The sequence below is a fragment of the Candoia aspera genome, chromosome 1, assembly GCF_035149785.1.
Source record: "Candoia aspera isolate rCanAsp1 chromosome 1, rCanAsp1.hap2, whole genome shotgun sequence".
Classification (NCBI taxonomy): Eukaryota; Metazoa; Chordata; class Lepidosauria; order Squamata; family Boidae; genus Candoia; species Candoia aspera.
Genome location: NC_086153.1, coordinates 337,618,923 through 337,631,869, shown reverse-complemented (window position 1 = coordinate 337,631,869; position 12,947 = coordinate 337,618,923). Strand labels below are relative to the sequence as shown.

Genomic DNA, 12,947 nt, shown 5'->3' with positions numbered 1-12,947 from the left:
ACAAAACCCAACTTGACTATCTGGGCTATAGGGTGTGACAAGGGCATTGAAATGGACCCTGCAAAAATTCAGGCGATTTTAAGTTGGGAACATCCCCGCACCCAGAGGCAATTGCAAAGTTTCCTCGGGTTCAGTAATTACTATCGCCAATTTATCCAGCGGTTCGCTGAGACTGCTTTGCCCCTCACTGATTTACTCTGTACCAAGGGCTTTGCCTTGGTGTCTCCCCCAAAGTAAAAAACCCTGGGGCAGTGCTGAATTGGACGCCTGAATGCCAGGCAGCATTTGAGAAGTTGAAAACCCTCTTCACTGCTGAGCCTATTCTACAGCAACCCGATCCTGAACGCCCCTTTGGGGTCCAAGTTGATGCTTCTGACTCCTCAGTTGGGGCTATATTGTTACAGAGAGATTCTGAAAATCACTTAAAACCCTGCGCTTATCTGTCCAGAAAATTTTCTGAAACTGAACGCCGGTGGCATGTTTGGGAAAAGGAGGCTTTTGCTGTAAAAGCCACTTTGGAGGTCTGGCATCACCTCCTGGAAGGCGCTAAATGCCCTTTCGAGGTTTGGACCAATCACAGGAATTTGGAAGCCCTCCACACACCCCGGCATCTCAGTCCTAAACAAATTCGCTGGGCTCAATTTTTCAGTCGCTTTAACTTCCAGTTAAAATTTATTCCGGGAAAGAAAAACTTTCTGGCCAATGCTTCGTCACGTTTACCTCAGGACCTTGACCACATGGCAGATGTGGTTGGGACTGTTCTCACTGAACCACAACTGGGCTTAGTTGCTGTCACTCGGAGCCAGACCCGTGCGCAGGCAACCCCGCCCCCAGCCCAGTCTGGGAAGCGGAAAGTGCAAGTTCCTTGCCAGTTACAGAAAGACTTTCTCCAGGGGCTGAAATCTGACACTTGGTTGCTAGCTAATAAAGACACTGTTTCTTTTGAAAACGGTCTGGCATGGGTGCAACACCGCCTTTATGTACCCGAAACTTTAAGACCTGACATTTTACAGCATTCCCATGATGATAAACTTGCTGGGCATTTCGGTTTTGTTAAAACATTGCATTTGGTTTGTCATCAATTCTGGTGGCCTACCTTGAGACGTGATGTAAAAGACTATGTGGCTTCCTGCCCTGTTTGTGCAATGTCAAAACGTAAGTGGGGGAAACCACAGGGGCTTCTGCAGCCTGTGGCCAACCCATCCCATCCCTGGGATGAGATTTCTATGGATTTTATTGTGGATCTTCCTCCCAGTCAGAAGAAAACTGTCATTTGGGTTGTAAAAGATTTTTTTCCAAACAGGCCCATTTCATTCCATGTGCATCCATCCCGTCTGCCCCGCAATTGGCGCGCCTATTTCTCATCCACATCTACCGTCTCCACGGTAGCCCCTCCCATTTGGTCAGCGACCACGGGACACAGTTTACTTCCCAGTTTTGGAAATCATTTTTAAAATTGATTGGCACCAAACAGGCTCTGTCCACCTCGTCCCATCCTGAGACTGACGGATCTACTGAGATTTTAAACTCCACCCTTGAACAATTTCTTAAAGTAAAGGTAAAGGTTTCCCTTGACGTAAAGTCCAGTCGTGTCCGACTCTAGGGGGCGGTGCTCATCTCCGTTTCAAAGCCTTGGAGCCGGCGTTGTCCATAGGACACTTCCGGGTCATGTGGCCAGCATGACTCACGGAACGCCGTTACCTTCCCGCCGAAGCGGTACCAATTAATCTACTCACATTTGCATGTTTTCGAACTGCTTGGTGTGCAGAAGCTGGGACGAGCAACGGGAGCTCACCCCGCCGCGCGGTTTCGAACCGCCGACCTTCCGATCGACAGCTCAGCGGTTTAACCCGCAGCGCCACCGCGTCCCTTAACAATTTCTTAGAGCGTACATTAACTACCATCAGGACGATTGGATGGAGTTACTGCCTTTTGCTGAAGTGGCTTACAACAATGCTGTCCATCAGAGTACTGGGCAAACCCTTTTTCGTGTGGTTTCTGGTCACGACTTTGTTCCCATCCCTGAACTGCCACAACCCCCTTCCCAAACATGTTCTGCCTCTGACTGGACTGTTAAGCTGGCTGATTCCTGGCTGGTGATTCAACAGGCTTTGGCTGATGCCCAGGCTGCTTACAAGTTCCTTGCAACATGACTTCAAGATTGGGGATCAGGTGTATCTATCTACCAAATTTATCAAGTCACCACAACCCTCTAAAAAGCTTGCTCCCAAGTTCATTGGTCCTTTCCCTATTGTTGGTCTTATCAATCCAGTTACTGTTAAATTGGACCTGCCTCACAATTTGAAATGCTTGCACCCTGTTTTCCATTGCAGCTTGCTCAAGCCTGTCCACCACTCCTCCCACTGGCATCCCCAACCTCCTCCTCCTGCTCCGATCATGATTGATGGCCAACAGCACTTTGAGGTCAAGGAGGTTGTTGATTCTCGCAAGCTTCGCGGCACCCTCCAGTATCTGGTCCAATGGAAAAACTTTCCTCATCCTGAATGGGTGTCTGCTCGCCATGTTAATGCTCCTGATTTAATTAGCCGTTTCTACTTGGCTTACCCTTTGAAGCCTGCTGCTTAGTGTTTTCTTTCTTTTGGGGGGCAGTATGTCATGTTCACTGTTTCAATGTGCACTGTACATCGTAACGTTTCCCATGCCATGGCGCTGACGCACATTTCTGTTTGGGAGGGAGCTGCTGTGAAACCTTGTACCATGCTCTGTATCTATGTTCATTACAATGGAATGTGTTTGGGTTATGTGCTCTGTTCAAGGACTTTTCCCGCAGACCATCAGAAACCGTTAGGAGCACCTGGGATTGTGAACTTGGGAAGATTCTACAGGGAGAGGGATCTCATTTGCACCGAGGGTTTTTAGTTTGCATTTGGCGCGCTTTTATCATTCTCAGCTTTCTTTGTGATTTTGCATACTATTCTTTAATAAATGTCATGAGTAATGATGGCGAGCAGGAGGGGGCCTCAATCCAGGGTGGAAAACGCATGCGTAGTACTGAGGAATTAAGCAGCCATTCAAAGAGACACAGATCAGACCCGCCTTAGCTTTTGGGGTTTATATGTCTGGGTTTTTCCCACGCTTCTTCAGTTTGTTAGGATTCTGTTTAATGTAGCAGTAATAAACACTAGAGACATACTCCTCGTCTCAGCGTGATTTCTGACTGTTAGGACAATAAATCAGATATCTTTGAATTCCTGCTCATGAGTCTGAGAGCGTTTTAGAATAGGCAATCATTACAATATCCAGGGGAAGGAACAGGGGAAGGCTTGAGGGGTTTAGCATCTTCTTAGAACACCCCAGGTGGAGCTTCCAGTGAGGATCATGGCAAACTAGATGTCTCCCAAGGAGAGGAGATGACATTATGGTGGAGAACCGTATCCGGACAGTGAGTTCTGGCTGGCAAAGTATTTCCGGACAAAGCAGAGATCGTAAGATCACCCGATTGCACTCTGGACAGCTGCTCCTCATGAGTAAATTGCAGGAACTGAACTTTTTGCAGTTGGCTCATGAGTTGAACAGCTGAGAGTCAAGGGATTCCATCTAAACTTACAGCTGTAATGTAGCCTATATGGACACAAAGATTATCTGAGCCTCATTTCTTAATCACTTTTGGATCTAATTAATTCACAGCTAAAAAGAGATATTTCTGAGTGGCAGGATAAGATTCCACTTGGTGAGCTATCATTTTTTTTCTGGATTACAAAGGAACAAATTAAAAAAAGGTTTTAAAGACTTAAGAACTTCAGGCAAAAAGCTTAACAAGGAGCTGATGTAAGAAAGTTTAAAATGGATAAAGGGGACAATTATTTTGAAAGATTAATCTTTAGTGAAAGTGCTTTTGAATAAATTGGAATTAAATTAGACAAACTGGACCATCATGGGAATGATTTTTTAAAATTTATTATTAAAGTGTGCAGACAATTGGTGGTTTTTGCAAAACAAAAGATAAGGGTAATATGAGCCAGACTGTGATGCTGACGGTAACTATGGAGATGTGGATTGTGATGCTGACTGTAACTATGGAGTGCCATCAGAGAGGAAAGTATTAAAGGCACAGGAGGAAAAAGGGGGGAGGCTTGCCTTTTCTTTTTTCCTTGTTTAAGACACTTTCATTTTTGGATTATAATATCATAATGGCAATTACTCAAAAAGCAGCAAGGAGGAGAGGATCACTAGAGCAACCTGCAGAGACAGGAATTGCATCAGATTTGCTGCAGAAATTATTTAAGCAAATAAGTTAGAAGCACTTGTTACTAAATTGACAGCTTTTGAAAAAAGAACAGATAAGGATGAAAGAGGAGATGAAAGAAGTTAAGAAGACGGAAAGCTCTGTAAAACAAATGTCTGGAGATGTAAAACAAATTAATGACAAAGTGGAAATTTTAGAGAGTAAGACAGGAGTTATAGACAGAGTAAACTACTGAAAGGTTTTTGTTTCTTAATTTGATGGACAATTTAGGGCTGGTTGATACATGGAGATGGAAAAATGGCAATTCAAGAGAGTATATCAGTTTTTTTAGAAAGACATAGATCCTTTTCAAGAATAGATATGATTTGGATTTCAAAGAACTTGGCTACTAAGGTTTCTAAAGTAGAGATATTACCAAAGACTGTTTCAGATTATAACCCTGTGAGTTTGGTTTATAAAAGAAAATCTAAAATTCTTTTAGATGGAGACTAAATGAAATGTTGTTACAGAAAGAAGCAATACAGGTAGCCCTTACTTAACAACCATTCATCTAGTGACAGTTCGGACTTATGATGGTGCTGAGAAAACTGACTTATGACCGGTCCTCACACTTACAACTGTTGTAGCATCCCTGTGGTCATATGATCACAATTTGGGCGCTTGGCAACCAGTTCACATTTATGACTGTCGCAGTGTCCTGTGGTCATATGATCACCATTTTTTACCTTCCTAGCCAGCTTCTGGCAAACAAAATCAATGGGGAACTGTGTGATTCACTTAACGACCATGTGGTTCACGTAACACCCATGGTGATTCGCTTAACAACTGCTGCAAAAAAGGTAATAAAATCAGGTCAGATTCACTTAATGACCACTTCGCTTAGTAAGCAAAATTCTGGTCCTCGTTGTGGTTGTTAAGTGAGGACTACTTGCCGTGGAGGATTGTAAAAAGAAATTAAAAGAATTTTTTTAATATAATTTAGGTAAAGGCACTGATTACAACAGCAGTTGTATATGTTAACAGTAAGAGAAATGGAAATAAAAATGAATTATGTAAAGCAAAAAAACTTTGAGTTTGCAAATAAACCAGGGAAGTGGCTGGCATATAAATTACGAAAAGAAAAAGAAAAGAAACTGATATTGAAATTACAAGAGGGAGATACTGTATTAATGAACAATGTGGCCATACAAAAAGCATTTTATCAATATGATTCCAACTTCTATAAAGGAAATGACATCTCTTTAGAGAAAATAGATGAATATCTAAAGAAACTAAGTTTACCAAGGATTACAGAGGAATAGAGACAAATTATGAATGGGCCAATAACAATAAGGGAGATTTCTGAAAGTATAACAGAATAAACCAGGAAAGGTGCCTGAACCAGATGGATTATCAGATTATTATTATAAATGTTTCAAGGATGAACTTTCACACTTCTACAAAACACGATGAACTCTATCCTACAGGGAGCAAAGATGCCAGAGAGTTGGAAAGAGGCCAGTATAGCACTAATACCTAAAGAGGGACAAGATTCGACTTTATCAAGAAATTATAGACCAACATCATTATTGAATAATGACTACAAGTTGTTCACAATGATTCTAGCTGATAGACTGAAAATAATACTGAAAGGATTTATTCATGAGGATCAGTGTGAGTTTTTACCTAGAAGACAGTTAAAGTTAGAAACGTGTTGGGACATTTTGGAATACTTGGAGCAAGATCATGAAAAACAAGCCGCGCTGGTTTTCTTAGACGCAGAGAAGGCCTTTGACAATTTGAACTGGGCTTTCCTGTTCAAGGTTTTCGAAGTTACGGATTTTGGAGAGAATTTTATAAAATGGGTAAGATCGATTTACGCTTCACAGAAAGCACAAATAATTGTTAATAGGGATCTAACAAAACCATGTGACATACAAAAAAGAACAAGGGAGGGATGCCCCCTGTCTCCTCTTTTGTTCATTTTGGTTCTTGAAATAGTGAATAAAAATATAGGACAAGATGAGAGGATTGTGGGAGCAAAGATTTAAAAAGAGTAAAAAAAAAAAGTAAAAGATTAAAAAAACATCTGGTTGTGTACAAACGATGAACTTGTAATTGCTAAAATGTATAGACTTTTATTGAAATTTGAAAGAGAAGAAGAGCAAGTGAAAGATTGTACGATAACGTGGGCTAAAATTTTTGGTTATAATATACAGATGGAACAATGGGAAAATATGTGGCTGAAAGGATTGAAATTTACATTATGTTATAAACTTAAAGTGAATTTTTATAAACTTATGTATCATTGGTATAAGTCACCAGAGAAATTGTCTGGAATGTATAAAGGCACTTCAGATTTATGTTGGAAACGTGAACAAGAAGAAGGGACGTTTTATCATGTTTGGTGGACGGGTAAAAAAGCCAGGAAGTCTTGGATTCAAACGCATGCACTAATTCAGAGGGTTTTAAAGATTAATATGCTGTTGAAGCCGGAAGCTTTTCTTTCGGGACTGATGGACCAACAGTTGGAAAAAAGTGGTGGAACTTTGTTTTTTATTCCTGAGAACTGCAGCGAGACTATTGTGTGCACAAAGATGGAAAGATTCGGCACTACCCACAATGGAGGAACGGCTGGTGAAGATGATGGAACTTGCTGAGATGGCCAGATTGGCTTCTTTGATCAGAGAAAAGACAATATCTACATTTATTGCTGACTGGAAACCACTTATGGACTTTTTGCTTGAAACAGAAAAAAAGAAACTTACAATTTATGGTTTTGATAATTAGACAGAATAGATTATAGAAAAAAGAGTTACACTGTAACCATAGAGCAGGAGGTAAATTTATAATTGTACTTATAACTGCCGTAAAGAAGATCCAAAGGTACTTCCTTGTATCTTTGTTCTTTCTTTTCCACAGGTAGTCCTCACTTAAAGACCAGAACTGGAACTGGAATTTTGGTTGCTAAGCAAAGCAGTCATTAAGTGAATCCAACCCGATTTTATGACCTTTTTTGTGGCAGCCGTTAAGCAAATCACCAGGGGGGTTAAGCGAACCACATGGTTGTTAAGCGAATCATGCAGTTTCTCATTGATTTTGCTTGTTAGAAGCTGGCCAGGAAGGTCAAAAATAGTGATCTCGTGACCATGGGACACTGTGACGGTCATAAATGTGAACCAGTTGCCAAGTGCCCAAATTGAGATCACATGACCGTGGGGATGTGGCGATGGTTGTAAGTGTGAGGACTGGTTGCAAATCATTTTTTTCAGCTCCGTCGTAAGTCCGAACCATCGCTAAAGAAATGGTTGTTAAGTGAGGACTACCTATATTTTCTTATTTTCTTTCTTTCTTGTACTTTCCGCTCTGTCTTTGATTCTTTTCTTCTTTTCTTTTTCTCACTCTATATTAGCTTCTATCAGTTTTTATTTTCCTTCTTAAAATCTTTAATAAAGTTATATGAAGGCCAAAGTGGTCCCAGTGGTGGTCAGAGCACTCTGGGCTGTAACTCCGAAGCTGGGAGAGGAACAATATCAGAGCTCTCTGTCCAGAAGAGTATAATGCTAGGAACAGCTAAGACGCTGTGCAGGACCCTCAAACTCCCAGGCATCTGGTGGAGGACCAGAGGCTGAGGAAGACACATACCACACATTGGGGTGAGAAGGGAATTTTTATTATTATTATTATTATTATAAAACAACATATAAGGAAGTAGCAAATTAGAGAAAAATTCCATAGAGCTGATGCTGTTGGTGAGAAAACTCTTCCCTAAATCATTTTCAAACCAGGCCCCTCCAGGTCAATACTCCTCCTAACCTTTCAGGAGCTGATTATTGCTCCCAATCTGAATATACAGGGGAAGATGTGCCATTTAATTATTTATATGTCAATACAGCAAGCATCTTAAATTTGACCTGAAAATCTGTGGGAAGCTCATGTAGCTTTATTCAAACCAATGACACATACTATCCCTAGGAAATACGCACCAGAAACTCGCCTCCCAGATTCTGGACTCAGTGCAATTTCCGTGTTTCCTTTAGGAACATCCCTGTGTAAACTGAATTACAATAATCTCTTTGGGAGATAACCAGTGAGTGAATAATAGAGCATAGATCAGCTTTTCCAAGAAGGGACATAGCTGATAAATCATTTAGAGCTGAAAATGGAAACCCTTTGCCACTACATTGGTCTGAGTCCTCAAAAGGGTGGGAGACCCCCCAAACTGCATATCTGCTCCCTTGGGTGAAATATTATGTTGTGTTATAAAGCCCTAATCTTAAAGGAGAGCATCTCTCAATCACCAGACCCTCCATCTTCAATCTGGACTCCGCTTTAGCCAATTACTCCTCATCCAGTCCACAACTTGGAGTTCACCAAGGACCTTGAAACACCTGATGAAAATAGGAAGAAGCAAATCTGGGTGTCATCTACATATAGATGACACCCACCCACCCATCCCACCTTGGGCAACAGCTCCCAATGGCTTCCCATAGATGCTTAAAAGCATGGGGAAGGGCAGAATGAAACCTTCCCAAGCCCCATACACAAAGACTTTTCCAACCCTCCTATACATCTATCTATATACTACTAAAAGTCTCATGTCTGTTTGATACTTTGTAACCTTTAACTGGGTGAAACAGTGCATCATAGGCCAGCAATTTTTGAACCAAGGTACTTCAAATGGGCTAACTTATAGAATGCATCCAAAATCCAGGACCCATGACTCCTATGGAATTGAAATTTGGCAGATTCTATAAATCATTTTATGACATAAAAATTATCATAAAACATTTTATGACATTATACAAAATGTCATAAAACATTTCCTGTGGTCAACTCCTGATGTTTGACTGTGCTATGCAGTTCAATATGAATGACAAGAGCTACTTTCAGGGCAGATACTGTATTATCTCTGAATTGTTGTTGTTGTTTATTCGTTCAGTCGCTTCCGACTCTTCGTGACTTCATGGACCAGCCCACGCCAGAGCTTCCTGTCGGTCCTCAACACCCCCAGCTCCCCCAGGGACGAGTCCATCCCCTCTAGAATATCATCCATCCACCTTGCCCTTGGTCGGCCCCTCTTCCTTTTGCCCTCCACTCTCCCTAGCACCATCATCTTCTCCAGGGTGTCCTGTCTTCTCATCATGTGGCCAAAGTATTTCAGTTTGGCCTTTAATATCGTTCCCTCAAGTGAGCAGTCTGGCTTTATTTCCTGGAGGATGGACTGGTTTGATCTTCTTGCAGTCCGAGGCACTCTCAGAATTTTCCTCCAACACCACAGTTCAAAAGCATCGATCTTCCTTCGCTCAGCCTTCCTTACGGTCCAGCTCTCGCAGCCATATGTTACTACGGGGAACACCATTGCTTTAACTATGCGGACCTTTGTTGTCAGTGTGAGGTCTCTGCTCTTGACTATTTTATCGAGATTGGTCATTGCTCTTCTCCCAAGGATTAAGTGTCTTCCGATTTCCTGACTGCATATCTCTGAATATCTCCCTGAATTTTTAAGAACTTTTCCAGTGAAGGCAGGACATTAGAATGCTGAAGGCACTGAGGAATCTGGTAAGGAAATACCTCTGAAATGATGACCAATGATGGGTCAAGGGTTGTCTAGTATATACACAAATACTGGTATTTCCCCATACAATAGCTTCAGAAAGTACAGTACAACTTTTTTCAATGCATTATATTTTTCCCCACGTTTTTGAAATGGTTTTAGTGGCAGTTGTCTTATATCTGAACTCTTCAAGGAGATGAAGCCATGCCAATCTGCATTAAATACACTATTGTTTTTCCTCCAATGGCTTTAATTGGTAAATCATTTTTATCTAAAGGCAAAGTCCAAACTCTGTTACAACAAAGCTGTTACACCAATGAAACCCTCCTGGTCTATTTTCACTGCTGAGTAATAACTCGTCTAACACTGTTAATAAGAAAAGAATTAATGTTTCGTGTCTTAAATTTTTATTCTCTATACTATAGATATTAAGTACCATCAGTTTTGGGTTTTTTTGTAAGTTAAAACCTTATTTAGCAATAATACAGCATATACAGATATATATATATATACACAGAGAGGGATTCATTTCCCTCTTTTAAAAGGTACAGTTATTGCTCAATATAACATTAATGAAAGATACCAAGCAGGGTATATTAAGTTGTTCTTACGTTGTAAAAAAGAACTATAAATTTCTGAGCTTAATGCCAAAGTCTCCACTATATTATTGCTTATAAATGTTGAAAAACAGCAGTTTGGTTGAAATACGTATTTTTTGTGGCAAAATTGTCTATCAGCGCTGGTTTGTAGTTCAGAACCAAGAAAATTCACAACCAAGGGACCCTTCGAAGTCCTTTTTCGTACATTTTCTGGAAGAAGGTTGGGGAATATCTTCTCCTGTGCCTTAAACTAAATTGCACTTAGATATTTACTTTCTTGGGATGACACCCAAGTGAATAAAAGGAGAAGTGAACTCTTCCCTTAAAATCTACTAGATGGGGTAACATATTCAATCAAGAACACAACTCATGATCACGTTCCAATAACCATGGAAGCAAAACTCTGGACCACAGACCGTTTCATTTTGCTTGTTTGATGTCACCATGTGCTGTGCATGGAGGGCTCGGCTGTCCAGCTCATGAAAGAACAAGGGACACTCTGGGGCTTTAATTCCTGAAATCGTATTGAACAAGGAATGATTTATAATCTCTTCCTGAGCAAGGCCAGATGAGGAAGCGAAGAGAACTCCAAAGGTTTAGGAGCCCAATTTAACTGTCAACATAAATTACCCTTAAATTAATTAAGAACAAGGGGTTAGCTGTGCAACTCCATCTTCTAATTGATTTAAAGATGCTCTCTCCAAAAGAGACTGCTTTATTCAAAGCCACGATTCCCCTTTTTTCAGACTTTAGCCCTGCTTCCTGATCTTGCCTTTACTAGCCTATAATTATGGTTATCTACAGTTTACGGGGTGGTCTGTAAATGGTCCTTCCTCCTTTAAGGTTACCCAACAGATTCTCCAATCCTCCAATTTCCAGGGTAACCCCTGAAGGTGAAAACGAACAACCTTGGAATCCATGCCTCAAGTTAAACTATTGAAATATGCTTCCTAAACTGTTTCTGCTCCGTCAAAATATACGGATTGCCCCTGCCTCCTTTCACAGTCCCCTTGCTTCTTACCCCAACCTGCTCAAGACGATTGCAAGAAGGTTTACATTTTGCATCTAATGTAATTCCAGGCCAAAACAACAATTAAACCAATGAGGGACAATGGGTTCTCGGAAGCTTCGCTGCATCACCTACTGCCTGCATCCCAGGAGAACAGACTGCATGTATCGGTGGCACATCAATGGAGAGGAAACTATATCCCAGATTGCCTCTGAGCATCTGCAAAGTGCTGTTTCCAAAGACCACAGCGAGAGGGACAGGGAATCGAATCACCAGGAGTGCCCAAAGCCCGCCTGAACAGTTAGACGTGGAGTCAGCTGTAAAACAATTGTACTAAATCAAAGCCCAGATGCTTCCAGCTTTGGGACTGATTTGCTTGGCAGACCCGCTTGCTAAACGTGGGGCCCTTTGCATTCGGTGGCGAGCCAACCCGAAAGCCAGCAGAACCCCGAACAAACATTGAGCAGACCCCAGAAAGCCAAATCAGCTCAGCTCCTACATTTGGTAATGGAAAAAAACAAAAGACTACTCACCCGGACAATGTAGGAGACACCGGGGCCTAAAACTCTCTCGTCAGGATGCAGCCAACCTTGGACCGGTTTGCTGATGAAACTCCCTTTCCGGCTCCACTCCTCCCCAGATGCCCGGCTCCCCGGGGCCCGGGGCGTCTTCCTGCCCCCTCCTGTCCCTCCTCTCAGCCTGCTGCAGGGTGTGGCACAGACAGGTTCGCAGGCGCTGAGGACCGCGGCCAGGCCTGACCCAGAGGCTGACGAGGGCACTGTGCCACCCCCCGCCTCTCCCAGGCCACTCGTTTTGACCGATGCCGAGAGATCTTTGCTGGCGCTCGAAGGGCTGCGGCTGAGGAAGCCGGACGGGCCGGAGAATTTCCATTGGGGCATCTTTGGAAGGAGAGTGCAAAAGGTGGTAACCACCTCCTGTTCCTCCCCCAGGGGAGAAGGGCCAGGGGGGGCCAGGGGGGCAGCAGGGGGTGGTGGGGATGAGAGAGGGGTGGCCGCAGTGACCTTGCTGCTCATGGCCGGCTTCTCGGAGGGCGTCAGCGAGTCGTTCCAAAAACGATCATACTTGGATTCTGTTAGCATGCCCTGCTGTGGTCGGTCTGGCTAAGTGGTTTTAGAGTGCTCAAATGACTCTTGTGCTTGTGCTCGGCTCGCCTATCATCACTGCCACATCACATCAGGGCCCCCCTCCCAGGCATAGAAATAAACCTCCCCCACCCCCCGCCCCCTTGGGAAGATCGGTTCACACTATGATGTAATGGCACTGTGGTTTCTCCACCGACCAACTGCTGCAGGCTGGAACGCTCGAGGTGCTTCCCTGGGCCAGGATGAATATCCGTCTCGTTGCAGAGATAAAACAAGGGGGATGTGTTCAGGCAAGGGGAGGGAAGAATGCCCTCTGGATTTTGAGGAAACTTGAAGAGGAAGGAAGGAAGGAAGGAAGGAAGGAAGGTAGGAAGGAAGGAAGGAAGGAAGGAAGGAAGGAAGGAAGGAAGGAAGGAAGGAAGGAAGGAAGGAAGGAAGGAAGGAAGGAGATGGATGGGGAGGGAAGGAAGGAAGGAAGGAAGGAAGGAAGGAA

General features: G+C 42.8%; 1 protein-coding gene across 1 annotated transcript in view; it reads right to left on the bottom strand.

The window, feature by feature from the left end:
- SHC2 (SHC adaptor protein 2) overlaps window positions 1-12,451 on the bottom strand; it is a 51,749-nt gene extending 39,298 nt beyond the window's left edge. The window contains exons 1-2 of the mRNA XM_063294290.1: window positions 12,160-12,451; window positions 11,885-12,117 (exon numbers count right to left, since the gene is read on the bottom strand). Of these exons, the coding sequence (XP_063150360.1) occupies window positions 11,885-12,117; window positions 12,160-12,451 (525 nt within the window). The remainder of the gene's footprint in view (window positions 1-11,884; window positions 12,118-12,159) is intronic.
- Window positions 12,452-12,947: the final 496 nt, after the last annotated feature.